Raw genomic sequence first — 27,828 nt, 5'->3', positions numbered from 1 at the left:
TATTTTTACAGCTATTTCTATGTCAGCAAATAGCAATTTCAGAGCAGAATTCATCTCCTGGGCTTTGCAATGCTCTTTTAAAAATACAGCAAACATACTCCAGTGAAATAAAACACGAAGATGGTGTGTTTAACAGCTTGATTTCAATGTGCCTTCCCCATCAACCACACAATATGCAATGAAATTCCAATCGGTAATGCCAACATGGTTAAAGAGACACACATTTAGACTGAAAACGTACATTACGGGTGTTTGTATGCATTTTATATATATTTTACGAGCATTTATAAAGTAGAATTTTATTTCCATTGCTGTATTTTGCGGTTTTAATAGAGAAGAGCTGATGGAGCCAGTTATTTCACCACCACAAGTGGATCCTCAGAAAGATTTCTGGAGTACCTTAAAACCTAAAAAAACCCAGAGTCCTGTAAAAATCTCAGTTCCTTCAGCCAAACATTTAGAATGTACTTTTTTTTCTTGGTCCAGGTTTAGATTCAGCTCTGTATCAGGCTGTAAGGAGTTGGGCTCCAGCTGAAGGGCAGAATTAGAGTGGAAGAATTCCCAGAGGTTAGATGTAATTTGAAAGGTCTTATTCTTTCTCCTGAACAAAACAACTCCATGCTCATAGCTGTGAGAGCACCCCATTGAGAGGCTCTACAGAACTATCTCTACTGAAAGAGCAGTCAGCAAAAATTAAATGTTTCCTTTGCTTTGGACAGGATGTGCAACATGAAACAAATAAGTAATTTTCTAGTTATTTTAACTTTAGTTACACATTTATAAGAGTTTTTGGTTTAGAGACCACTACTTTTTTTGTTTGTTTCTTTTAGGACAGCCTCTCTTAGCAGATATTATGCTGTATTTGTTTTTCAATTAAAAATGTGGAGCGCTTGAGCTTATTTTTTCAGGAAAAGTCGATGTGCTCTGTATGTCATCTACAGGATACCTGCACTAGAGTCATCTTTATACAGCAGTACAGGCAGGATTGGTTACCCTGAAACCAAGCCAACCCAGAATAAAAGTTCTTGTTTTCAGTAACTACATTTTGTTTGGTGCTTTCATTGCAAATAGCAGTGCAGGACAGAATATATTCCCATATTGGCTTGCAGCGAAAGCCAGGATTTCTGAATCCAATTTTTATTGGTTTTAATATTGTACCAACCTTTAAGACCTAAAAGGCAAACTAAAAAAAAAAAAAAAAAAAAATAAGACTGGGCAAGAGCAGAAACTAATACTTCACCGAAATACCGTTTTTCTTAACTGCAAATGCTGACAGTTTGATTCACATCAGAACCACCCTTAAACTTAACTTAAAAATTCTTTAATATATAATTATACTTTCTTACATTGTTTTCAGTGGTATCCAGGTTAGTGTTATAAAAAGACCAGTCAGTGAAAACTGCAATGGCAGTGTGAGACATACTATACTAAATATGCCACAGAACAATTTAGTAGTCCAGGAGGAAGGGATTAAGAGAAGATTCATGGCTTGTGAGTAATTTTATTTATTGTGTCACTTTGCCTTGGGAAGTTTTCATAGTTAGCCACATATCACCTGTTTCAAACTCCTAGTGAACTCCTAGGAGACCATGTCAAGGATAGCGTGAGTCTTGATGTAGAAAATGAGATATGTGAAATGCATCATAGTATCCTTCAGTGATCTTAGAGCAGCAGCGTTGCTCTCTTTTGCTATCATTAATAATAATGCACAGACTAAGTAATTCTTTGGAGGCAGAGACAGGTGAAGCACCGAATTACTCCACTAACCTTTCCCCTCTGAAAAGAGTGCTCAAACCCAGGGCACGAGTGAAAAGGAGTGCGGCAGCGCTAATCCCTGTTTGTGCAGCAATAAAACGAGCTCGCGGTTGGGAGCCTGATCAACACACGCGCACAAACTGGAACAACAGCGTGATTCAAGGCAGAACAAAGGGTGGTAGCAGGGCTCTGAATTGCTTTACACAGCCCACAAGCTGAACTACAATTTATTCCCGACTTTCACAAAATCACAATTTCAACTATCCACATAGAATGTATTTAACCATCTGCACGGCTCTTTGAAAGCAATACAGAAGAACGATAAAGTGATCAATAAACACTGTATTAAAAAAAGAGAACAAATAAAATTAGTTGTTTCAGTACAGAAAAATGGTTGTCACTAGAGCAGAAAGGAGCAAAATCTAGAAAGATCAAATGTCTACTAGGAAAAAAGTCAGTGAAGCTAATACCAATTTTAGGAATTACAGTTCACAGTAGAAACCATATGATATGGCATATAATGAAGTCTGCTTCTCATTTCAGGAACTAGTTCTACAGATTTGTCTGGTCACTTCTCAACATTCAATAGAAACATTCTAATACATATAGAAAGAAAGTCAAGTGGTACCTTAGCTTCCCATCTGTGAAGCTGGACTAAAGCTTTTCCATCACCCAGGCGAGGTATCTGGATACTTTTATAAATGTGGCTGTACAGATGTACATCACAAAAAAGACTGTTATCCATGACTTGACTCTAAATTTTGAGCACTACAGAGTTGCCAGAAGTGCACTTGACTTCTGTTAAGTTTTCACAATGATTACAGTTACACAAATATTAAGGCATACGTGACTTGATTACGACGTCCAAACTGTTGTCTGGGGAAAAAATGTTACCCATCTTCAAAAGTAAAAGAGCTCCGCGAATCTAGTTTAGGAAATATCCATTTACTAAAATACCCATTTTGTAAGCATGGAGGGAGAAATTCATTCCTCTCTCTAGACTTGTGTTTGATTGCTGTCAGGCTACCTACCACAGACCTGTGTGAAATATGAGGCTGCCTAAGAAAAAGATGTTTCAGAAATATGGAGTATTATCTGGCCCTATTTTATTAACGCAGCTCTTAAAGGAAAGTGTTGGCAGTGATTCACCTCTGTATCTTGCCAAGGGAAATCTTTCTTGTTTAAAGAGAAAGGTTTTTTTTTTTCAGTCTTCAGTTTTTAGCAGGATTTCTATAAACTTTACTGGCTGACTGGGAGTTAGCTGAGGCAATCATGGATCAGCGAGGCACAGTGTACTGATCTTGAAGAGTTGTCTTTAATTAAGGAAGAACATGCACCTATTAGAAATGCCAGTATGCTGGAACAATTAAAATTCTGAAATAACACACTTCACTTTGATGCTTGGATGCGTCTCAATATTAAAAGCACAGATACATTAGCAATGTGTCTGTTCATAATAACGAACTCAATTGAGAAGCAGTCGTTGCTATTAGAAAAAAAATTAATAAAAAGGTTTTAGTAACTGTAGAACTTAATTTGAAAGACATTACATGGCATGTGTCTTGATAAAATTTGAAGAAGTTACAGCAATATACATTTACCTTGTGGAAGATGGCTGTGAGTGGATAATAAGAAAATCACAGCTCTCAGATCTCAACATGTTGTCAAGCAACCAAAATGCTAAGACCCATAATTAAACTGGCTTTTATCCATAGGGTCATAACTGTATTTTCAGAAAAGCACCGTGGATGTGATTTTTTTCACGTGTCTGAAGATTCACTAAGGGAGAGAGAACTGTTCTGCAGGAATGCTCAGTGTGTTTGGCATTTCTTCTGTCTAAAGATAATGGAACCAGTTTCCCTCTGGATTTGTCTCTCCTTATTTCCCACTAACCATCTCTTCCAGGCAAAGGACTGACCTATGGGTCTTACACATCCTGAGCAAACAGTTTAACCCCTAAGCAACTGTGGGCAAAGCTATTCTCTGTGACCGTGTTTTGTGAGGGGTTACACATCCTCTAATTACACGTACCAAAGTTAGATTGCTCTGCAAGAAAACCAGGAGGTCCTATAGGATCCACTTGCCATGTGGATTCCCAGAGGACAAGGAGGGGAGGAGGTGTTACTGCATGGTCTGGTCTTTTAGACATGGAGAGAAAAATGTGCCCTAAAGCCATCTTCACTCTTAGAAGAGTGTTTGAATGTGAGCAATAGCAAAAATCTTCAACTTAAAACATAGCCATTTTAGGTCAGATGCAGGAGAAATTTGAATCCTGCTCTTGAATCTATCCATTTATACCTTTATTGCAACTCATCCTTAGAAAATAGAAAAGCCTACATATGCTATGAATGCTGCTTATTTTGGTTTAATCTGATTTTCCTCTTCTCGTCCTATAATCTCATTATTAATTTGTCAAATTTAAATTCAAAACTGCTATTAAGAATCCCATAAAAATGTCAAAAGAATACAAGAGGCCTTTATTTACAAAAGGCGGGGTTAGTGAAGAATTTTATCCCTTCTAAAGGACTACTAAAATAAAACTCCTTCATAGCCCAGGGTCTGAAATCCCTTGGCAAGCTGAACATCCATTGGAACGGGAATAGGAATTTAGGTGTGCCTTGCATGAACACAGCTCTTATTGTTACCCAGTACCACAAAAACCAGTCAGGCCTCTCCCTTCCCTAGCTGTACAGGCAGCGGCTGAGGAATCAGCAGGTGAGTGAGAAAATAACCCCATTTTAGCAAACAACTGGACTATCCACTTCTACATGAATTATAATTATGCCTAATTATGAACAGGTTCTAATAGGACTAGAAGGAAAAAACAGGTTAAACAAAATAAGTAGCACTCATCATGTAGGCAAGTTTTACTCCTGGATTAGTTGCAATGGCATTACATAGCAACGCTGAAAAAAAGATTGAATTTGTGATATTTTACAGCAATAATTTCTTATTTAGTAACAGTTAAAGTAACTTTATTTGGAAATCTTATCTTTCCTGCCTGAGGGGTCACATTGACTCCACTGGCATGCCTGACTAAATGATAATCACTTTGCAAAATGATTTCAGGCATTGGCATAAAGAGTCCTAAGACTGAGCCGTAGAAAAAACGCTATACAAGGTAGAGATGAAAAAGACACGGAAGGTCATTAAGGAATTCCTTTTGCTACTATAATATTATGTCTTACAGTGAGTTCTACTATCATGCCACTTTATACAGCAACTTTATCTAATCAATATTATAAAAACCCAAGCAACGAGGATTCCAGCCTCTGAGAATTTTCTGAAATCTAATTCATCTTGGAGCTGTAAATGTTCCACTCCATAGAAGGCCCTTTTTCTAAGCCTTGTACAGATGGAAAATTCTACAGAGGATTTACTAATCAAAGCTCTACTTGTGTATCCCACATGCATTTGAAATCTTACAGTACAGCCCATCCTTAAATTTGGGACAATTGCACTATATATTTTGGTATTTAAGTAGCTGTCTACAACTCCATCTAATGCACCTGAACTTAATTTGCTGTGAAAATAGGGATTCTGAAACACACACTGCATATGATTTGTTTTAGTTGGTGCCTTTGATAGATCTGCAAAACTGTAAAAAATAAACAACTGTTTCCTCTTCCCCTGCTAAATAATGTAGAAAATTAGCCATGCAAAATACGAGAGACATGTCTTGCAGCGGTGTAAATCATCTCTGAAGGTAGACTCTGAATGACTCAGGAATACTAATTTCTGAAATCTTATGCAAGAAAGTGAGAGACTAAATGATTTAATAGCTAACATATCCAGGCTTATAAATTTTGCTTTTCAGAACTGACTCTACATTCTTATTGGGAATCTGTTAGCCAAATGTGGCAGGCTTCCTTTCAGGAGCTTAAAGAATGTGGAGCAGTGTTATTTCCATGGTGAAACAAAAATAATTGTATTCTAGGAACAGGAAGAATCAGTCTTAAAAATAGTTGTGCTAATTAGGGTCCTGAGGGTGGTTCTAAGGCAGTTAAAAACGTATGGCAAGAAATTTGAAAATCTGTCCTTGCCTTCATGCTAAAAAAGGTACACAGGGAAAAAGAAAATCAACAAACACACAAACCAAACCCCCACTTAGTAAAATGGAACAAAGTCTGAATGAAAAATCTGGAGTATAAAAGCTCAGCAGGACTGATGCCAGTTTACTCCATCTGAGATTTGAGCTATTTTTAGTGGCTGGGAATTATGAATATTAGATTAAATTATTGTGAAATTAACATGTGAAGTCTAAACTTATTGATTTTCTAGTTTTATATATTTTTCCTTTAAATATATACAGTTACATTAGTAAGAAAAATATATTCAGTAGAATGGGTTAAGCCTGCAAGTGATGCATCCACTTCATACAACAAAAAAGATTCCAACGTGATTAAAGACATATCTGTATTGGCAGACAAAATCTGCATGAAACAAAGAAAATACATTTAACGACTGTAAAATGTTAGAGTGTATTTTGAAAGGCAGTTTACTTTCTATCTTGGAACTCTTTCAAATTAAGCTAGAAATCTGTATTTTATATATGAGAAATAACTAAGAGCTTTCTTTAAATACTTCACACTTGTTAAACATTTAACGTTGATGACTTATTTTGGTTTTGGTTCACACAAAGATTTATTATGTGCATGCACTAAATTACCTGTCTTCTCTCTGAGGTAATGGGCATAGGAAACCTCCACTGGTTGTATTTTAAATTACACATGTTTATTGGAAAGAAAATGAATTGTAACCTTTTGTATTTGTAGCATCCATCACTCATGCAGTTTCTCAAGTACTTTTAATTTAATGATGGTTGAGCCTAAGCTTAAAGAAATTCTGTACAGAAACTTCTTGAGCAGAAATCAAGAAACTTTCAAAAGCCTGGTATGTGTATTTATCATATAGCTTTTATAAGTTTCATGTAAAAAAACCCAAACCCAAAAGTCAGGTGTGTATTTTTCCAGCTCTACTTCCATTTCGTGGTAAGACTGTATTTTATATGTTCTAGAAACCTTTTCTGAGGAATAACAAAAATGAGGAACAGTAAAGTGTTGTGACAAGACTCTTTCTTCTTATGAGTGCCAGTTACATCCCTTTACATTTATTTCTTGTCACAGATGTACAAAGCCTCTTTACTGATTTGGATTTTAGTCAATCTCTGATTTAATCAGATGCCATTTAATAAAGTGATGGTTGGGTATTATTATGTCTGAAGGTCAATTTTTCTCACATCTCCTTAAGCAAAAACAAACTAGGAGCAGAAACATTATTGAAAAGGACAAGAAATCATTAACAGCATGGTCAAACCTTTTCCATTTAAGGAATGGTTGAAATCTAAGGTGATTTCTTTGAAAATGAAAACCCCCCACAAAATAAGATGTGACAGGTAATCTGGTAAAGAAGATTAAAAAAAAAAAAAGTGTTCTTGTTTATCTTTTCCATGGCAAGAAAGGCACACAAACAAAGCCCCACTACATTTAGCAAAAGTTAAAAGGAAGGAGATGCTTCATACACCAAATTGTTAAGCACACAGAAAAAGTATAGTGTAGGAATACTAGAAGGTGATTTAGGAAACTCAAATAAGAATTATAGAACTTGGCAGCCATGCACCACCTGAGCTACCACTGCAAAGGCTGCACTGCTCATGCTTCAGTGACATAATCTGATTGTTAGCTGTGGCTAGGGGGGAATTTCCTCTCCTGTGTATTTCTGTGTGAGTAAAGTGCTTTGAGGGATTTTTACACTTTTTTCTGAACCACTGAGGGATGAGCAGTTGCAGGCAATGTACCTGACTCAATGAGTAGCACCGGTCTTCTGCTAGGATGACTGTACCCCTTCCAGTCATTATTCTTTGCAGAGTTCCAGATACATCAGAAATAAGAAAAAGAGTAGGGTAAGTGCGTGTGTGACTGGCATCTGGAGCTACAGCTAATGACTACATCATGCCTTGGATACCACAAAATCCAGATTTTATTTTTAAAAACTAATCTCTACCATTCGCTTTCTAAATTACATAAACCCACCAATTTTCTTATGTAAATATTTCCAGACACTTTTCAGAAAAAAAAAAAATTTAAACAGACTGTAGACTTCTGAAACCATAATGGGGGGTTTAAAACTAAGTATTTCTAAACAATCTTACTTCTATAGTTGTGTTAATCTTTTTAATGATGTCTTGTGAGCTTTGAATAGCCTAAATCTAAACACGCTAAAAGCCTCTATGCTCACAAATAATGGTCTTCTACCCATAAGGTGCTGTCAAAGTGCAACTGAAAAGAGCAATGATTTAGGCCAACATCAATAGTAATCCTGATCCAAGCCTCCTCCCCCTGCACACATAATTAGGAGATATTCCAAGACATATTTTCCTGAGAACTACTAAAGGGATGACAGTTCACAAATGTTTTTCCTGCTGTTATAATAATCCCGACAGTCATGAGTTCATGTTGAGGGGACTTAGTCAACTGATAAGAACAAATCTTGTAACAGTTTCATTAGCTTTTCACGGCAAAAGAAATTAATTCTATTTCAATAAATATCTATATGCTCTTTTCATAATGTGCTGCTGCCTTTCTTGCATTTACATCTGTTTAATTTAATGTTTACAGACCATGTCCACAGAGTTTAAGACATATAGGTGTACATATTTGCAAATATTTAAAGACCAGATGTATAGCAAGTCTTTTCCTGGCAGTGCTGAGAGGCTCCTAGTGAGACTTCAGATCTTTAAATCCCATGGGAAGTACTGAAAAACCTGCCAGCTGTCAGGCAGCAGCTTTAGGTGCCTAAATGCCTTTAACATATTGGTACTGTGTGTTCAGCTCAGAAAATGAGAAACTCCAAGTGATTCAAACTATAGAATAAAAGTTAGCATTGTATACACGCTACAGTATAACTGGTATAGCACAGTATCTTTTAAAAGGAATAGAAAAAGAAAGCACTGATGAACTACCAAGAATTTGTAAATGTCAGCTCTGGATTCTATGATATGATCAGTGCAAATATGTAAATTTACCTATGTATGTTCTGTAGAACATAGATTCTACAGAACAGGGAGGGGAACACACAGTATTTAGAGACAAACAAGTACTTTCTTGCTAAAAGAACTCTGTTGCAATTGATGGGATCGCTTTGCTCATGTTTTTTTTTTTGGCATGACAACCCCACCTTTGACGAAGTCATTCTGCACTCACTGAGAGCAGAACAAACCCCACCAGTTTTATGCTGTGTTTTCCTTTCAAGCTCCCTTAGGACAACTTATTAGGATGGCCTTTATGCCAAACACCCATTTTCTCTGCTCCCAGCCCAGCAGCACCGAGGCACCAGAGCAATTCCACACTGCCCTTTGTCTTTGCTAAGGCAGAGCCTCCTGAGCGAGATCATTTCGTTTGGAGACAACTCACATCAGAGATGTAAAAAGGAACAGAAAGGTTATGTTGCACCTCAGAACAAACCAAAAAACATTACTCCCTGAACTGATTCCTGGTGGCTTTAACTTTCTTTTACTCTGTGTTACTTGCTGCCATGCTTGAGTGACATGGCATAGAGTATTTTCCTGCTTCAGATACAAAGAAAGCATTTTCCATTGTGCTGGAACAGCTCAGAAACCTGTCCACTTCCTGAGAAGAGTACAGTATACAAACTCTGAAGAAAAGGGAAAACACAGTTCCAAGCTAAAGAATATAAATAATCTCAGGCAACAGAGCAATTTCATTGTTCACATGACCCTCTGCTGCTTACAAAAAGGATATATGGGAAAATGAGATTTGTTTTGTTGTATGTCTGTTAGTACTGTGTTGTGACATTGCACCTGGTAGCCTGTGGGTGCCAGGAAAGAATCAAAGCAGCAGGGCTTAGCCATCCTCATAAAATTGAAAAAATTAATATTGCTTTGCCAACTTAAAAGGATTGCAGTAATTTTCCAGAATATTCATCACATTTGAAAAACCTGCTCAAATATGGATTATGAAAGAATGAGTATTTATAATTTTGATGAGTATTTATAATGACTGCTTATAATTTTTCTGTTTTCTGTATATCTTGACAAAAATGTTCAAAAAGGAAATTAAATTTCACTAGAAACCACAACAGCATGTACTTGGGCACAGGAAAGCCTAAGAGTCCTTTTTGATAAACTGAACAAAGCTGATAAGATGTTAAATGAGAAAGAAAAAAATCCAGATTGGATTCTGAAGCAGTTTCTGATAGCAGCAAAATGTGAAGATTATGGCTTTAAGGAAAAAAATACAAGAATGAGGAAAATGAGAAGTGGCTCATCCGTTGAACTTGCTGTCATCCAGAGTTTCTAAATTCACTTCACAACTGGGGGTGAGGGGAAAAGAAGGAATGATAATTGGGAAGTCTAAAAAATTGCAGAAGGAACACCTGATGTGAACCAGCACTGACAGAAAACAGCCTCTGCTCTGGGGAAGCCCCAGATGAGGAGGAACACAGAACATGCTTCCTGCTAGATTGAGATATATGGAATAAGGGAGAGAAATGAAGATACATCCAGGCTGCTGAGTGGTGAGGAGCATGGAGCTGTTCTTCATTACCTAGGGCTGGGTAGCTATTTAAAGTTTGAACATGGAAGCCAAATAGCAGAGCTGTGACCACAAGTCAGCCAAATTCCCACTCAGAGCCAAATGCTCCAGCATGGAACAGATTTTATTATTACAGCTATGTTACATTTTCCTTTATTAAGCTGCCTTGGATTTAATTTAAACCTTTTTTTTTTGGATAGGCTCGCGTTTTCAAGTGTCACAGTAATTCTGAAAATAGATCTTTTTTTATTGATACAGTGGACATCTATTAGTGTATTAAAATTCATGATGGTATGGCTGGGGCTTTGCTGGCTGAAGAAGCAGAGCTATTCCTGTGGAACCTGATGCATTGACACACACTTGTTTTTTAGGTGGCTGTGGCAATTCTGGCTCTTGGTGCCCCTGTGCTAGACATGATCAGCCCAAAGAAGTGTCAGGAGCATGGAGTGTGTCAGCAGGCATCAAAGTCTGGCAGTCTCATCCAAGTCCTGGTGAGTGGTGCATTTTCCTGAAAGGGTTTAAGTGAACCTACTCCCCTTTGTCTGGGGTGTGCAGAAACCAATTCCATGGGTATTGTATTGTATATTGGGTATTCCAGGTATTTCTGTCAATACCTGTTGCAGCCTGCAACCCTCAGGATCTCGTCCAGGGAAGCAGCAGGATTCTGGGGACCAGCATGAAACACCAACGAGACGGGCTCCCGTTCATGAAACCATTTATTCAGCATGAGAACAAAGTCAGGTCCAGAACAGAGAGCCCCGAACAGAGGCACAGCAGGGGTTTTTGAGGGACAGAACCGAGGGTTTACACCTTTGAGGGTGGAGTTCAGGGTCAGGGACCAGTAGAAACACACCAAGGGAGAACCCCCCAGGGACTCAAACCCAATCAGAACTCCTGGGCCGCCCTTCACAAGGGGTTTGGGGTGGGACAATGGAACTCTTTGTCTCCCTGAGGCCGCTGCAACATACCTTATGCAAATTGGTAGAGAAATGTGGAATTGCTACAAACAAACATCTGCAGGAAGCTTAAGTTTCCCAAATACCAATAGCAATTCAAAATGTGGAGGTGCTCAGAACTTTCTAGACAGCAGATCTATCCATGTTGCACTTGGAGGTATGAACCCTGGCTGGAGCAATTCCAACAGCTGGCTTTGGGGCTGGCTTCTGAAGGCAAACCTGCCATGGGACAGGGCAGTGGCATTGCAGCAGGATAGCAACTTCCCTCCAAGAAGGTATACTGCTCTCTGAAAGGGAAATGGGCTAAGAAATCACTAATTCAGTTCCCTCCCTTGCATGTTGTCTGACTTAAATCTTCCCACCTACTCGTGTTTTGCAGAGGTTCTGGAAACAGCAGCAATTCCAGCAGCTTTGTAGCAGGGCAAATACCATTCAGGCTTTTAGGGCTTTTAAGATTATCTTGAAAACTCACTCTCCAAAGTGCTGTTTTAGATCCCATTGAGGATCAAAGATATGCATTAAATTACGCTATTGAATCCTTTTCTGTAAAAGATGACAGAACTGGGATTTTATACCCTCAGCAACAAGAGTACAGAATCTTGCACACCCTTAGGAAAATGGTAAGGGAAAAAAAAGGAAAAAGAAAAAAAAAAAAGAATAATATGAAAACTGAATCCTATCTCTAAATTTTCTTAAATACCAGTACCTTCATGCAGGTGCATGTAAGGTGTTAATATCTTTTGGCAGAAAATTTTGGCAGATCTAAATCATGCCATACCACATGGATAACTTCTAATTGCAGCAGAAAAAGTACAACAGCATGTTATCAAAAATTGCCTGTTACACCTACTCTGTGATAAAAACAAGAAGTTTCTGGGGAAGATAGAAGCAAAATATAAGGATGACTCACAAAAATAAAGCTTAAAAGTGTGTCTTGTGTCCCTTAGTGAGACACATAAAGATCCCCATAACCTCAGGATCTTTGACTTTCCCTATCTATGCTTAGAGAAATGTAAATCATTAAAATGCACAGCCACATTACTTCATATGGGTTAACAAAGTATGAAACCATCTAGTAAATTCATGATTCATGGCGGTACTTGTAAAAAACAGCACGTCCACTTCTAACCAGGGTGCAATATATTTGAAAGCCACAGTGTACGTTGCAGAGGTTTAACATAAATAGTCTACTTTTCAGATGTGCCGTGCAACTGCAACTACTATAAAAACTGATGGGTCTCACAATGAAGTAATGTAGTGCAACTCATTTACATTTATTGTGAGGACATGTATGCTTCAAACTATGTTCACAGAAAACTTTACATGTAACACTAAACTGCCTTACACTTTCTGGTGAGTTTAAAAGGTAACCAGACAAACATCTTTACACTGATAATATGTTACTGAAGTACCTGAGAGCAGGGCAACCAACTTGACTAGTGCTGGCCCCACTGAAGTGGGTACTGCAGGCAGCTTTTTGAGCACATCCTTTGCCAGAGGTTATTGCCCTTTCTAGCAAATGCTTTTTCTTTCTTTTGCTCTTCCTTTTTTTTTTTTTTTCTTTTTCATTTTTTTTCTCTTTCCTTTTCCTCTTTTCCTTTCTCCATCATTTCACTCAATTGGGTTAAAAAGCAGACAAACAGTGAAAATGACAGGGCTAAGCCAGAAATAACCTTCAGTGGGGCTGCCAAGTGAGATAGGCACATCCAACAGGGAGCAGTAAATATTTCCACCCGGATGACGGTGATGATGAGCAGGTTAGTGTCTCTAGCTGTGCCTCACGCCCCAGTGAACTCCGAGAGTCAGGCACATTCAGGAAGGATGAGTGCAGTGAGGATGGGCAGGGGAACAGGAAGCCTCTCTTACAGAAGGAGGCTCAGGTCTGATAGTGTGCAGCAAATAAAGACAACAAAGTAAGAGGGTGATTCTTCATTAGTACACCAGGAGTGAAAACCAGAAAAAATGGTCACTTAAGGTATAGCACAAGACTTGCTTAAAAACAAGTATAAAATTCCTGTGAGTCAGTTCAGGTTAGGAATGAGGCAGAGGTTTCTAAAGAGCAAAGCAAGTGAGGCTCTGTAGAGCCTTTCAGCAGTTACTCTGGCTGCAGCTGCCATCCAAGTGTTCAGCCTAATGTTTGTGGGAAAGCAACATCGCGGCTGGCCACCTCTCAGTCTGCCACTCTCATCCTCTGTGTGCCCCCCCTGGCACATCCCCATTGCAGCAGCTCACAGAGGGGCACGGCTGCCATGCAGGGAAGAGAGCCAGGAGCAGCAGCAAGGCATTTGCTTCCAGAATGTCAACAGAGGGATGAAATCACCACTGACCCTGGAAAGTGCACGTGGGAAAAATGGTAAGGAGCCAGAGCCAGAGGATGACACCAGAAGGGAAGAGGCTGGTGTGAGGAGAGGTAGGCTTTGTTCTGATGTTCTAATCAAGGCTTAGCTGTGTGTTATTAAGCAGACATGATTCGATGTTAAGACTGTTTAGACATTGGGGAAAATCAGGCCAGCCAAGTTCAGATTTTGAATGTGAAGAAGGAAGCCATGCGAAGTGCTGCAGAGTTACAATTTACTTTCTCTGAAACATTTGCAAATGATATTTTTCCTGGGGCTCAATAACCTTTGGCAGGGCCAGGATGGCAATGATCAACGGAGAAAAATAAACATTCTAACCCAGATCAGCATCACCAGCTCTGTAACCACAAAAAAATAATTTGCTTAGCACTTCAAACTCAGTAAAACACAAAATCTCAGAGGCCATCTGCAACTGAAAGCTCTTTAGATTAAAGCAGTGCAGGAATTTACACTCCCCAGGCTCTGCTTGAACACTTGAAGTATAGTCGACTTTTAGTCCAAGCAAGACAGGTTTTTGCAACTTAACATATTTTCAAAGTGGGGAGTGTCCACACACAAAGAGTTACTCTGCAATAACTGCCCACACAGGCCAGCCCTAGCAGTTAACACTGGAAGCAGGCATTTTCAGCACTCGAGCACAGAGCCTATAAACATTCATTACTCACTCACTCACTCACTCACTCACTCACTCACATGCAGGTGAATGTATCTATCAGGTTTTGTGGGGTTGCTTATGCACATGTCAAAATATTTACAGGACTGAAGCCCTGATTTGTAGAAAGGGATGTGTGCTGTGGCCTCGAGCACCACCTCAAAGAAAAATACTAATGCCTGGACTGGGCTAGTGTATCCCACCATCCCTCCCATCCCCCTGATACATTTGCCTCTCTCCCACTCCCAGATAACACACATGTGTTCACTCATACACAAACCCTAGGACGCCCCTTCCCCCCATGGAAAAGTCAGCCAGCTGTTACAAAATTCAGACCTTTCATTAACACAGTTTACTGGCTGATACTGCCAAGCAAAACAGAGACAATTAATAATAATCAGGACTGAAGGGTCTGAGACAGCTTATGAGTAAAGGATTGTATTAGTTGTTTAAAAAGGACAAACTTGCTCCTGCCTGGAGTGATAGGGAACAAAGGGCGGTGATGTATAGCCAGGGAGGAAAGAGACTCTCTCCGTGGCTTTTGTAGATTACTGTGTGAATGACAGGAGAGGCAGGAGCAAATACCTCTTTTCATTTGCTCAGCCTGCTGGAGAAGAATAGCAGCGCTTGCCAATGAAGCTGCAGCTGTGCTTCAGCGCCGTTTAATCACTGTGTACGACTGAGGGTTAATTAGCTGCCATTCTTACTCCTATTTGTTGTTCTAATGAAGATTTGCATACATGTAAGAGTAGGGGGTAACTGATACTTGATTCTTCGCTTCAGAGGCCAGGGTGGAAGACTCGCCCATCCTACGTGTTTATGTTTGTAGGAGAGTCAATGTTGCCTTTCCGTTTGACCTGATCTGCTTCTGGCTGATGAATGGTGAAAAAAGCGTTCGAAGTTGCTTATCAAATCGAGACCCCTGTTGTGTTTCTGCCTTTAGAAAGGGGCAGACTAGTTAGATTAAGAAAGGGATTAGAAAATTACACCCAGCTGACAGAGAGGAAAAAATAGATATGCGTGTTTCTGCAGCTACTTATGTGTATATATTTGTGACATATTTCAATGATATATGTATCAGTAACATGTCTTTCTATCCATCCATCCATCAATCCATCTGATGGCAAGTAACCAATATTTTTTTAATGATATAATATCACAAAAAATAGTGGGACAGACAGTACAACTGCAACATATTAGGCAATATGACAAAAAGTAAGAACTTGCGAATTTCTGCAAGCCTTCTGTTGTGCATCACTAACATTCGAAGTTCAGTTTTAAATAAAAAGAATATCTAACATAAAACAGTCAGTTTCAAAGGAAGGTGAAAATTAATCTGCACTTCAAAAATACTTGCCATCAGTGCCTTGTAAGACTGGGATACAAATTAAGAAATTGTGTTGATTCATCAAAAAAAGAGGTAAATTTTACCATGAAGCAGTGACAAAATCCAAAACTACTTCATAATTAAAGAGTAGATTTGAAAATTTAACATCATAATTTTTTTTTTATTTACTGTGGTCAGGGCAATTTATGGCTGCTAACTGAAAGAGGCTAAATGGAAGAACTTCCCATTTTTGGTATGCTAACTTGTTGCACATGATAATACGGTATGGATAACTGTTTTCAGTATTCCTCTTACATACTTATCCTAAAACTGTTGTTTGACAGCATCTGTAAGGGTTTAAGATTGAGAAGGCAGAAGAAGTGAATTTCTAAATTTGAAATCACTGCTGGGAACTGTCCAGCTTTCAAGATGACTGTATCCCTCCAAAGGGAGTTGGCCACAAGACAGCATGTATTTCCTGCCCCTTTCTCAATCCCTACACAGCTTTGTGGTGTCTCTACCTCGTTATCTGGTCTCTAAGACACAAGAGCAAATATTAATTTGGTTTTTATACACTTCTGTCATCTATCTGCCTATTTACAGACACTTCTGCATATTTTTGGCCAAACACTAACAGAAATCAATCTTTCAGAGAGGTTAGCAGAGAGCATTCAATCCACCTGAAAGAAATGTGCCTAAATTGGCAACACTCTATCACTCCACCTCTCAGCTGAAAGGAACACCACAGGTTTTCATGTTCTATACAGCAACAAACCCACACGAAAATAAAAGCAGGCAATCACATTTTTGCCCGCTCTCACCTTCTTTTGAGTTTTGAAATATTTCAATATTCTATTACAGCTTTCAATTCCGCCCCTGATTATGCCAGAATCTCACATTCCACCTTTTTCAAAGCGATTTCTAGCCCTTTGGGCAAATTAAAAATAACATTGAAGTGTATAATAAAAAACAAACCAGCAACAACCCTCATGACATATAAACACATAATTTTTCTTCAATGACTCTTTAGTCATTTCACATATTATCAAGTTTTCCAAGGCTACAGTCAGAATTATGCATTGGTAAATAGGGTAAGAGAAAGTGGAAATTACAGATCTAGTGGTCAAAGGCATAAAACAAATCTAAAAGAGCTGAGGGGAGAGGTTAAGTGCTATGCTAGTTAATAAGAATGACAGCTTGCTTTGAATACTCATGCTGACTGTCCAAGATATTGAATAAACCTCATTTAAACTAATTTTCATTATTTGTGGAGTCTGAGCTAGGCATCTATCATTGTCAGTGCTATTAATATTCTTTTCAGAGACCACATTATCAGCATATTTAAATGAAAGCTTTCCTTTTCAATATTTATTAACTCATTAATATTTCTTGGTGGTAATATCCTGGTTGTAATATCCAAATTAGCGCATACTAAGGTATTTTCTACTGATCAAACCTTCTGAATGAAAAAAAAAAAAAAGTAAACTAAAAATGCACTTGAGCTTCTGAAATTCTGCTTTCTTTTTATACTATTTATATGAATGGCATTAAAAATTTACATTTTTGTGTATTTTCAGTAGGTACCAGTAAACCAGAGCACTGAGCAGGTATTAGTGAGCTGACCAAGAACGAGGAAAAGGTAATTCATCTTACCCGGGTTACAGTCTGTGAGGAGGGAGCAGATGGAGAGGAGAACTTTAGAAATGGTTAACGCTGGACTCCAGTTGTCTTTTAAAATGTCCAGGCAGATGACGCCTTGGCTGTTAATGTTACAGTGGTAGATCCTTGTCCGGAACGTTACCTGGAAAGGACAGTGTGTCTCAGTACAACAGCATTTGAGCCAGTAATTGATAACTATAATTACACATTATTAAGCAATGAAAAATCATATGAACAAACATTCTGCTTTCCAGGCTGAAATGACAGTACTCTGCTACTAAAGACTGGGCAAGACAAAATAAAGGAAATAAACTCTGCCTCTTGCGTCTGTGGCCAGCAGTGAAACTGGTTTGTGTCAGCTGAGAATGGGACACATTTCCTGAGCTTCCTCCTGCCTTGGTCTTATCAATCTCATCGTTTTGTACACCACCAAAAAAAAAGCTATTCCAGCCCTTGATTTGGACAATGTTTGTAACTCAGATCCACGGTTCTCCCACACTTTGAAGGCAGTCAGAACAAGACAGATTCTTCTGCTGTCTTCATCTGTTCATCATTTGACACAATAGATTAAGCTGTAAAAAAAATGCAGAGGCATTACAGTAGTGACTCCTGAAAAAATTGAAGTAAAATACTTTTGAGAAAGGCTGCTCAAATAAAACACTTTTATTTCCAAATTTTAGATTACATTTTTATCGGTAGAATTGTTTACAAACACCTTTTGGGGCTTTTTAGTAGTTTATTTTGATGATTTCTGTACCTATTTTATATATGAAATTTTATTTTGTATTTTATTTATATATATGATCCTCAGGGTGATCCTATAGGTAACAAACCAAGGAGATTATTTTAGCCCAGAATAATGTCCTCCTTCTTCCAGGTGAAATCACAAGCTTTTTATTTTAAAAGAGGCTCAGCTATGAAAGCTCACTTCATAGTTCAGAATGAATACTGGGGCTACTGGATAAGAAGGGACAATGTGAAAAAAAACCCCACCTCTTGGAGGTCATTGAGGACTAATTTCTCCATCAGTTCTACCCAAATGGCAAGTCAAACCCAGATGGTTTCAACAACATGTTCATAAAATATAAAATTAAGACGTAGAATTTCAGACATCTACCTCACCAGCAACAGCCCTGCCAAGAGAGGGGCTGGGCAGGGAGCAGACAACAGCAGGCAAAGAAGCTGTGCTCTTCACTCCCCTTGGCAGTGCTAATGTAAGCTGGGAGTGCTTAAAACCCAGCCCTGCCCTACCACAGATAAACCCATGTCTGGAGAGGAATACAGACTGGTGACAGGCGTGCTCCTCTCCTGATTTCCTTCAGTTCCAGAGATCTCAGTGATCTGAGCGGGATTATCAGGCCGCTCAGCAAGCAGAACAGAATGCAAGTGAGTAATACAGTATCTGGTTTACTTCTATAAAATATAATTATAGGAGTCATTCTCTAGCACACTGAAAAATTCTGTCCCTCTGGATTAAATCAAGAAGCTTTGACAAAATAATGGAAAGAGAAGATAGTAGATTTATGGTATTAAAACATTGCATTCAAAAAGAAATACTTTTTCTTGTAAGTACTTTTCCACATAAATCTGGAAAAATGCTTTGGAGCCCATTGTCATGCACCAGTGAGTTCTGTACCAAAGAACCCTACTAAGCTAGTTCATCAGTTTTTAAATGCTTCTATATCTAAAGGTATTGCTAGTTAATAGCCTAATTTGACAGTTTGCCACACCATACCCTACATATTTGTAGATTCCTTCATTTTTCCCCTTCACTTGTGGTTTTGCTTATTGTTTTCTAGCCTAAGTGCTTCACTTTCGGGACTTCAGTGAGAATTAAAAATATTTCTAGCACTGTGATCTCAAATGCTATAGCCATATGATCTATTTTTCTCCTGCTCATTAGAAGCCCAAGCACATTCAGCATTTGGAAGGAAGGAAGTCTTCTGTGAGATTAAGAAAAAAAAAAAAATCATTTAAATAATTATAATTTGGTGATAAAATTAAATGTCTATTTACAAAAGGAAGCTATTTCAAACAAGGAACTTTACCAATGCACAAAAGCCATAAACTATTTTACACAAACTGCACATCAAAAGTGCTCAGAAAAGGAGATGGTGTGGAGGAGCATGCTATGAATTGTAGGTGCTCATTAATTCCTCAGGTACATTAACTCCAAGAACTCTTATACTCCAGTCAGAAGTGAATCAGTGACTGCTTCCTAGCAGGATGTCCCAGGACTCAGGCGAACACCTGCTTAATTTTAAGTATTGTATGCCAGCTTTTCAGCCCACTATTGAAATAAGGCTTATGCTTAAGTATTTTACCTCAATAAAGGCACTTCCCTATACTTCCACAATGAAAAAATTTGAGGATTTCATTCAGTGGCATCTAAATACACCGAGTAGTAAGATACGTGTGGTCTCACTGAATGTGGGGGAAACACTGAGTCCATTGCACAGATTAAATTAGACCCTCTAAAATATTTATAGACAGGTCAGTCTCAGCTTGTAACCTGCTTTAGAGAAGGTCATCAATCTGACTGTGTATTTTAAGTGTAACTGTTTTGCTGCCAGCAGACAGGAAAGACACTGCCACACATTCCCCTGCCTCAGCTGCTTCTGAAGCACTGAAATAAGGACACTGGGAATTTGGCAGGATCCAAAGGCACTGAGATGAACGGAGGTCGTTCATGTCTTTCACAAACTGTTCAACACTCTATTGCCATCTCAGCCTACCTGGTGGATAAATGTATCTGGGACTACACCTCTTCCCAGCTGTTTTTAGAAAATGCTTAGACCTGAAGTACAGCATTTTTTCACTATGAGTACATATTAAACCTGTGACATTGACAAAGGCAAGATAAGACTCGCTGCTTACCACTGACAATGTTATCAACTTGCCAAATACGCTAGTGCACTTAAAAATGCCTAAGACAGGGGCATTTTAACTATTTAAACAATCAACGTATTAGTTATTTTCTAGTGACAATACATTATGTTTTATTAATTAATTTTAATATTGGAAGATCAATTCAATTAATTAATGAAAATAATCACGGTGTTTAGAATTGCAAAAGAAGATGTATTAATGACAGCCTTAATACACTGGAAACTGTGGCCTGAAGGTGGCAGGTAACAGAGTTCTTACTCCAAGACAGCAGAGTACAAATGGGATGACACATTGCTTTACTCATCCATGTACTGCCTCAAATTGCTGATAATGTGGGAAGTGCTGACATGTAACTTTCTGCATGTTGTGCTTATCCTACCTACATCATAAGGTTAAGCAGGGTCCTCCTATTATATGTGTAAAGAGAAACCATGTGTTAATACCTTTCCAGAACTGCATTTTCTTTATTATGGTCATATTTTTACCTTTGATGTCATTTAAATGTTTCCTTTAAATGGTGACCTCCAATTCCATTTATCCCCTAATGAAAACACCTAAACAATCCCATGCAGGGGCTCAAAGGAGTGTGTGGGTGTGCAGGCAAATTGACCTTCAGACAATTAAATGGTAGAGGAGCAATTTATGGGTTTTCTTTAATAATAAGTGTTCTCTATGGATTTATTCTCTTTCATTCTGGAATTTAAGGAGCGTACCTAATTTCTGTTGAATAAAAGTATAAGTCAGGAAAATGCAAATTATGGGAAATAGAGAAAATGTGACTACCTTCTGAAAACTGTGAGTACTACAAACAAATTTCCAAAAGATAATGATAAGGAATTTATATTCAATCAGTTTTGGAAGTAAACAATAATGAACTCATCTGTTATCTACTGCTGAATGCCAAACATGCAAAACTATGGCTGGCTGTTCACTGAGTAAGTTTTAGGACTGAAAAAAGACTGTTTATAAAACCTGGGAAGAGGAAACTAAAATGGATTTCAGTTGAGTGATTGGAGGCAACTGGTTGAAGGCAAGATAAGTAATTTCTGGATCTCAGAGTGATTTTGAAGTTTTCTAGCATGATATAGTCTTAAAATAACTTACTATCTCTCTTTTGCATGGAGGTCTAAATACAACAGTCACTATGGTGCCTGGTACACCATCACACACACTTTCAGACTTCACTGAATTCAGTTGAAATCTTCTTCAGAAACGTATCAGGAGGAAGAAATGATTCCCCACTTTTTACAGACTACATGCCAGGAGTTACAGTGTGCCCTCAAGGTTTGCTTTCATCAGACTTTTTGGGTTTAAAACCTCACCTCCTGCTTCTCAGTCACTGGAGCCTGGTGACTGAGTAGGGAGAGAGGAAAGATTCCCAGAGCCATCAGGAGAATAAACGAAAACAACCTCCTTTTGCTCAGCTAACACTGGAAGCAGAGCTGAGATCCCAGGGCTCTCATTCCCATGATTTTGGAAAGTTCCTTTTAAGACCTTTCATTTCTTACAAGGGTGGAATCCTGCATGCCTGCCTGAGATGAAATTTCTGTCTTCCTCAAATATTCCCCAGGAGTTCTGCTTTAATAAAACTGCAGTGGCACTACCTGAAGTGGAAGAAGTTGTATTGCATACAGAAAAGGTTATATATATATATATATATATATATATATATATAAAAAAAAAAGAAGATGCCATTTATGATGATATTTATAGAGCTCAGGACAGAATAAGTCATTCCCATCTCAGTTTGTTAGACTTTATGAGCAATACTTTTGTCCACTCAGAGAAAATAAAAACAAGATCGGGCCTACACTCTTCAGTCATATGAGAAAAATACTCTAAAACAATCTAAATGAAAAATGTATATAGCTCTGAATGACACAGTGTTAATGCAATAACCTTTAGATTAATTAGCACCCTTTAATTTCTTACAGAGTGCACTTAATTTACCTATGATCACTGAGGCTCCCTTTTCAAGACAGGGTGGACTATTTCCAGTTTGCTAGTACAGATTTGTACCATGCACTTGAAAAATTGTTGAGATATTTAATGATTTATCACAAAAAGTGTGTAAAAAATGACTGGCCATATGATGCTTACTATTTAAGAATGCATTTTAAGTTTATACCAAGAAATGAACTTCATCCAGTTCTCAAAACACTTGATTACATCTAATTTTACTTGGAAAAAACCAGATATAATTTATTTTATTGAAGGAAAATATATGGTATCTGCATTAGCAGGAAATAATAAACTGTAATTACGTTTGCTTGACCTACAGAGAAGTCTGATTTGCAAACTGTGCTGTGCTTCTTTGGCAAAATACACCATGCAAGATATCAGTAGCCAAAAGTGGTATATAATAGCACCCACATGAGTTAACCTTTAATATTACTGAAAATTAATCAGTATGCAATGTGAGTAATTATTCATTATATTCATTGTAATTATGAAGCTGAGTAACTATTCACACTGTCTCAATGAACAGTGTTGCAGGGGAAAAAATTGAATAAGCACAGCATCTATATTATACAAATACACCCATTCTGCACACAGATTTAACAGCAGGAGAAGTAAAAAGGGACCTTGATCATCTTTGATGTATCCAAGAGGGCAAATGAAAAAAAAAAAAAATCCTAAACAGTACAAAGTTTTCTGAAAACAAAGGAAAAGAAGGAGAGGACAGGGGAAATGGATTACTCTTTGGGTTATGGATGCTCAGAACAAAAACAAGATGATAATATGCCAAGCATCAAAAGCTTTCTCTGACAAAGTCACTGAGTTTTTATAAAATGATTTTCATATAATCACCATAATCTTTCTTACAATTAGTAGCTCCGTATGGAAAGCCAGCAAAAAAGTACTTTTATAGAGCACAAGTTTATTTTAGATCTACTGGCCATTTAACTTTTATAAAATAAAACCTGCCTTTTGAAGTTTAAAGCATGCAGGCTGTATTGTCCTATGTGTACACCTGTCTCAGTCCACCAGAGTGCTCCTGCATGGTGCTCCAGGCACGAGACTTTATTCCAAGACTTTATTCCAAGACTTTATTCCAGGAAATGGGCCTCTTCTTCCTCACCCAGTTCCAACAGCCTTTGGGTATTTAGGTACTCCATACATGAGAAGTCCTAGGCAGACTGACTTCAAAACTAGCAGTTTTTTGTCCTGATCACTTCTACTGCTCTCATTTTATAGTAGTAATGTGCATAAAATTCTTTCTCTCACATCCATGTATATTTATCTGTATGTGTGTAAAAAAGGACAAGAAACAACATTGACATATTATGTATTTTTTAGATCACATGGATTTTGCGCAGTAGTGAAACATGCTTGATAAAGCACAATTACATAGCTTCTGAAATTTCCAACAGACAAGTTTCTTCCGAAAATATATTTGACAAGCAATATGAAAATCAATGCTGTGATGCAGAAGATATTCCCCTTAAGACACCTCTACAGGCCCTCTTAAAGAGCTTCGTGTAACAGGTATTCACAGGAAATTGGAAGAAATTATATACCTCCTAAATCTTGGTGAAGGAAAACAGGAGGAATTTAGTTAGATAGAGCTGTTTGCATCAAGATTAAATAAATCAATAGAAACTACTGATATAAATTAGTGTATTGTAAACAGAGTGAATAAGGAGGCTATTCATTAGAAGAATCATTGGCAATTCAATTTGCCAATTACTAGAAGAATTATGAGATAAATTAATTTAAAGGAAATCTCAGAGATTTCTATGGTGTTGTCTTATCAAATACATATTTTGCATTCATTCACAATAAAACATAGCTATTGATTTCCTCCTCAGCCTCACATATTTCTGCTCACATCTGTGTCCTCCACTTTAAAACTATCATTCCATCATTTTGAGAGACGTTACAGTTTCTCTAGCAGCCACCTGAGTTTGAGCTGTCCAGAGCCCTGTACCACTGCATGCTGGTTCAACGACGCCTGAAGACATCACAGACTCAGGATGGCTTGGATTGGAAGGGACCTGGAAGATCATCCAGTGTCAACCCTCCTGCCATGGGCAGGGACACCTTCCCCTAGATCAGGCTGCTTAAAGCTCCATCCAACCTGGCCTTCAACTCTTCTAGGGCTGGGGCATCCCAGGGATGTGACCTATGGAACAAACTGCTTCACTGCAGGTGGGTCAAGCATGGGACCTGCACTCTGCAGCCACACACCTGGAAAGAGCTGCTCTGGGAAAAGCAGGATTGGGGCTGATCCTGCTGGCTCTGACAATGGCCTGCTGGTGGTAGGTTGTCCATTTCTCCCTCTCAAAGACTCCCCTGCATCTGATTTCTGCCTGCTAACACCCAAAGACTTCACTTGCTGGGAAAACCTGCCAACTCCGTTTATTGTCATGGATGAAGGATTCCTGGGCTGCTCTCAGCAAGAAGATGCAAATAGAAAGGCTGGGCGAGAAGAACAAGGAGGCACAGCAAAGGGGCTGCGGGAGGCAGCGCTGTGGGAATGCGCCGGGTGAGGCTTCGCCACACCATCAGGAGGAGGAGGAGGACGGGGAGGGCAGGAGGCAGCTGAAAAAAGCTGTGAGCAGCACAGCACGGCACTGAGAGCTAATAGGATGTGACAGAGGCTATGAGAGAAGTATGACGAGGCAAATGAATGCAAGGGATAAGGTTGACAGGAGACCATTGCATTTGAAGGCTCCCCTTATGATGGCAATATCTGGGAAGGGGGGGAGAGGAGGGAGATTGAAGCCCTGCCTGCATCAGGGTTGCAGAGATGGTAAAAAGGGGTCAATCAAATGGGCTGTACTTAAGGAGTTTTAGGACTTCAAGTGTAAATTGTGTTAATAGTGATAAATACAATTTAAAATGCATGTCTGCCCTGTAAGGTTCATTTAACAATGTAGGTTAGAAATACCAAGGAATGCTTATTTTTTTGTATCTACTCTTGTAAGCAGTGTTTTTCTATTACACTGCAGATAAAAGTGTCCTTAACAGCCAGTCACATATAAAACAAGTATGAACATGCAGAGCAGAAGCCAGGAACAAAATGAATTGCCCCTCAGATACGAGGCTGAACTTACAAAACAGGTCAAAATTGTCTACCACAGGAAAAGAATTCCACAAAAGGATATTTAGTGCATTGAGATTAGCGCTATACCACAATTATGTATAAAAAACCTGAAGAGGTGTTTAATATTGCCATTAAGTTCAGACTCTATAGACATTGTGAATTATATTTAAAAAGGAAAAGAGCCTCCCTTGCAGTCCAACAGCTGATTTAAACCATCTAGGCTTTCAAGTGCTGAGAATAGGTTTTCAGTCAGTCGATAGGCATAGGAGATTTACATGGAAGAAACAGAGTTTTCTGTTATTTTAATTTTAATTTAGAGGTGATTTAGAATATTGCAGCTTACAAGTCCTGTGAACCAGTTTTAAGTCAGCTGAGATTAAAGTCCCTAGCAAGATTAATTGTAGAGTTGGGATTAAGAGATTCTATAAATCACTCAAATTCAAAAACAAAGCTAGCAGAATACTAGGATAATGATAGATATATCCATATTGTATCAGCCACAGCTAAATTGAATTGACACTGTAATAGACTGAACGTAGTCAAATATGAGAGTACAAGTTATTAATAAAGATTATTCTTGATGAAAATGCAGACTCCACTGCAGTGACAATTTCTGGGAGGACAGTTCTCTTGAAGAGCATTCATTTTTCTACAAACACCTGTACAAAAGACAGGTATGGCTTCCTGATTTGTCAAAGCTTCCTGCTCCAGAGGGACAGTGTGCAGGATAATGAAATGATTGCCTTTCCTTCAGTTGTGTAGCGTACACAAAGTTGCAGTGTTTGTACTGATGACTAAATTTTGAAGGATCTCAGATGAAAACCTTGCAGACTTGGGGAATTCACTGATTTCTTATGCGGACTGAGGACAGAAACTGAGGTGAAATTCTTTCTGTCAGACCAGGCTGACTAAAAGATGTGATACCCCCTATTCAAATGCACATCAACATATACATGTACAATCACACGTGCACACCCACAGATATACACACACATCCTCCCACAAGAGACATCTATGCATAGCTAGATCCCAAAGAAGGAGGTTTGGGGTATTGAATGGGATGGAGAGAGACAGAGAGCTTTCCTCTGTTAAAGCCAAAGGGTGAACTGTATGAATCCATTAAGGATGAAAGGAAGATAGTTAGCAGGAAAAAGAAATCTCAAAGGTATTTCTAAAAAAGGTTGAGAGGGTCATTAAGCCACTGAAAAAAATGTAAGGTTATTTTCTTGGCAGGTTATCTAAGCATTTTTATTCATTTCTACTCTGAACAGGGCACAGCTTTGTCTTTTTTTCCAGTCCCCTACGCTACAAGGGATGTGCTGTATTTTTGGACTGAAGTGAAACTCCACCTTGTGACCTAGATTGAAGCCTCAGCAGCATCTGGCCTGAAAGTGAGCTTATCACCACATCTATGCCTCTCTTCGTGTGTTCCACACCTTCCTTCTGTCTGGCATCTCATAAAACCAATGTGACGCTGAGGATGCTGCCGAGAGCAGAACGGTGATGGTGCAGCCCGCCTGCCTTCTTGCTGACTCAGCCAACGAGGTGCTCAGCTCATTTCTGCAGTGCTACAGCAGCTTCCTCACAGTGGAGGCAAGGAAATACTTTTAATTGGTTAGAGCCTCCCAGAAAGCCAAAGCTAATTTGTCAGTTCTCAGATGAGCTGTTCTAAAAATCTTGTTTTCTGGTTGTAGGGCTAAGCTGGGCCGGCCCTCCATCACTCCTACTCAAGCTGAATTGGTCACACAGAGGTAAACTTTTTAGGGGAAGAACAACTCCCTCCTCTGCATGAGTGTGCTGCAATTGTGAGTGAAGCCAAATGCCACTGATTTATAAGGAAAGCAGAGCTGAAAAGGTCAGTGACCCCTGGCTCAAAAAATTTGGAGTCCAGTTTCAAGGCATGTAACAAAGTTGAAATACTGAAACAGACTGACTTCAAAGGGGAAGAAATTAATAGTGTGAGAGCAAATTATACTCTGACTTACCACATGTGATGGTGAAGAGTAATTTAATTTGATACTATGCTTATAGTTTAACTTTGGAAAGACACTGACAGGTAAGGACAGACAAAAAGAAAACTATGGATCTGCAGGGTGTTGTTGGTGCAGACTGGAAGGGAAACCTGATGACAGTGATGTGTTGCTATACAAAACCTGAAATGTGATTGGATCACACAGGAGAATTAATGTGAAAGATGGCGCTAAAACTTGAAAATCTTAATATTGTTGGAGGCTACAGAGGTGAAAAAACTAAAGAAATACCTAAAAGTGAAAATTGGGATAGATATTTCTCTTTGTTAAACAAAACCTGAATGAAAGAATGATTCACTTTCTTTTATGTAATAAAGGCAAAGCAGATTAACTATCTAGAAGAGCAAATGAAAATTACTTCGTACATTTGTTAAAAAGAAAAACCAAATTATAGGTCAAAATTGCACATCTTTACTTGTACCACTATGGTCTCTGTTGTTTATTTAATTAATGTTTTCCAACATGCAACAGGATGCCCAGTGATCAGAACAGGCATTAACAGTGTTTACAGAAGTGATCTGGATCCCTCAGAAAATATGAAGAACTTTGTATAATACAAATCAAACACTGGCTACACCATGAATAGATTTTAATGATGGTA

The 27,828-nt window shown here is 38.5% G+C and overlaps 1 protein-coding gene across 3 annotated transcripts in view; it reads right to left on the bottom strand.

The window, feature by feature from the left end:
* Positions 1-27,828, bottom strand: part of LOC131576642 (ubiquitin-conjugating enzyme E2 E2) — a 202,519-nt gene that overhangs the window by 5,848 nt on the left and 168,843 nt on the right. For all 3 annotated transcript variants that reach the window (XM_058833561.1, XM_058833560.1, XM_058833559.1), the window contains exon 5: positions 17,253-17,400. In XM_058833561.1, the coding sequence (XP_058689544.1) occupies positions 17,253-17,400 (148 nt within the window). The remainder of the gene's footprint in view (positions 1-17,252; positions 17,401-27,828) is intronic.

Source organism: Poecile atricapillus, chromosome 2 (assembly GCF_030490865.1).
Source record: "Poecile atricapillus isolate bPoeAtr1 chromosome 2, bPoeAtr1.hap1, whole genome shotgun sequence".
NCBI classification, from domain to species: Eukaryota; Metazoa; Chordata; class Aves; order Passeriformes; family Paridae; genus Poecile; species Poecile atricapillus.
Note: the sequence above shows the minus strand (reverse complement) of the source record. Positions and strands in the feature narration are given on the sequence as shown.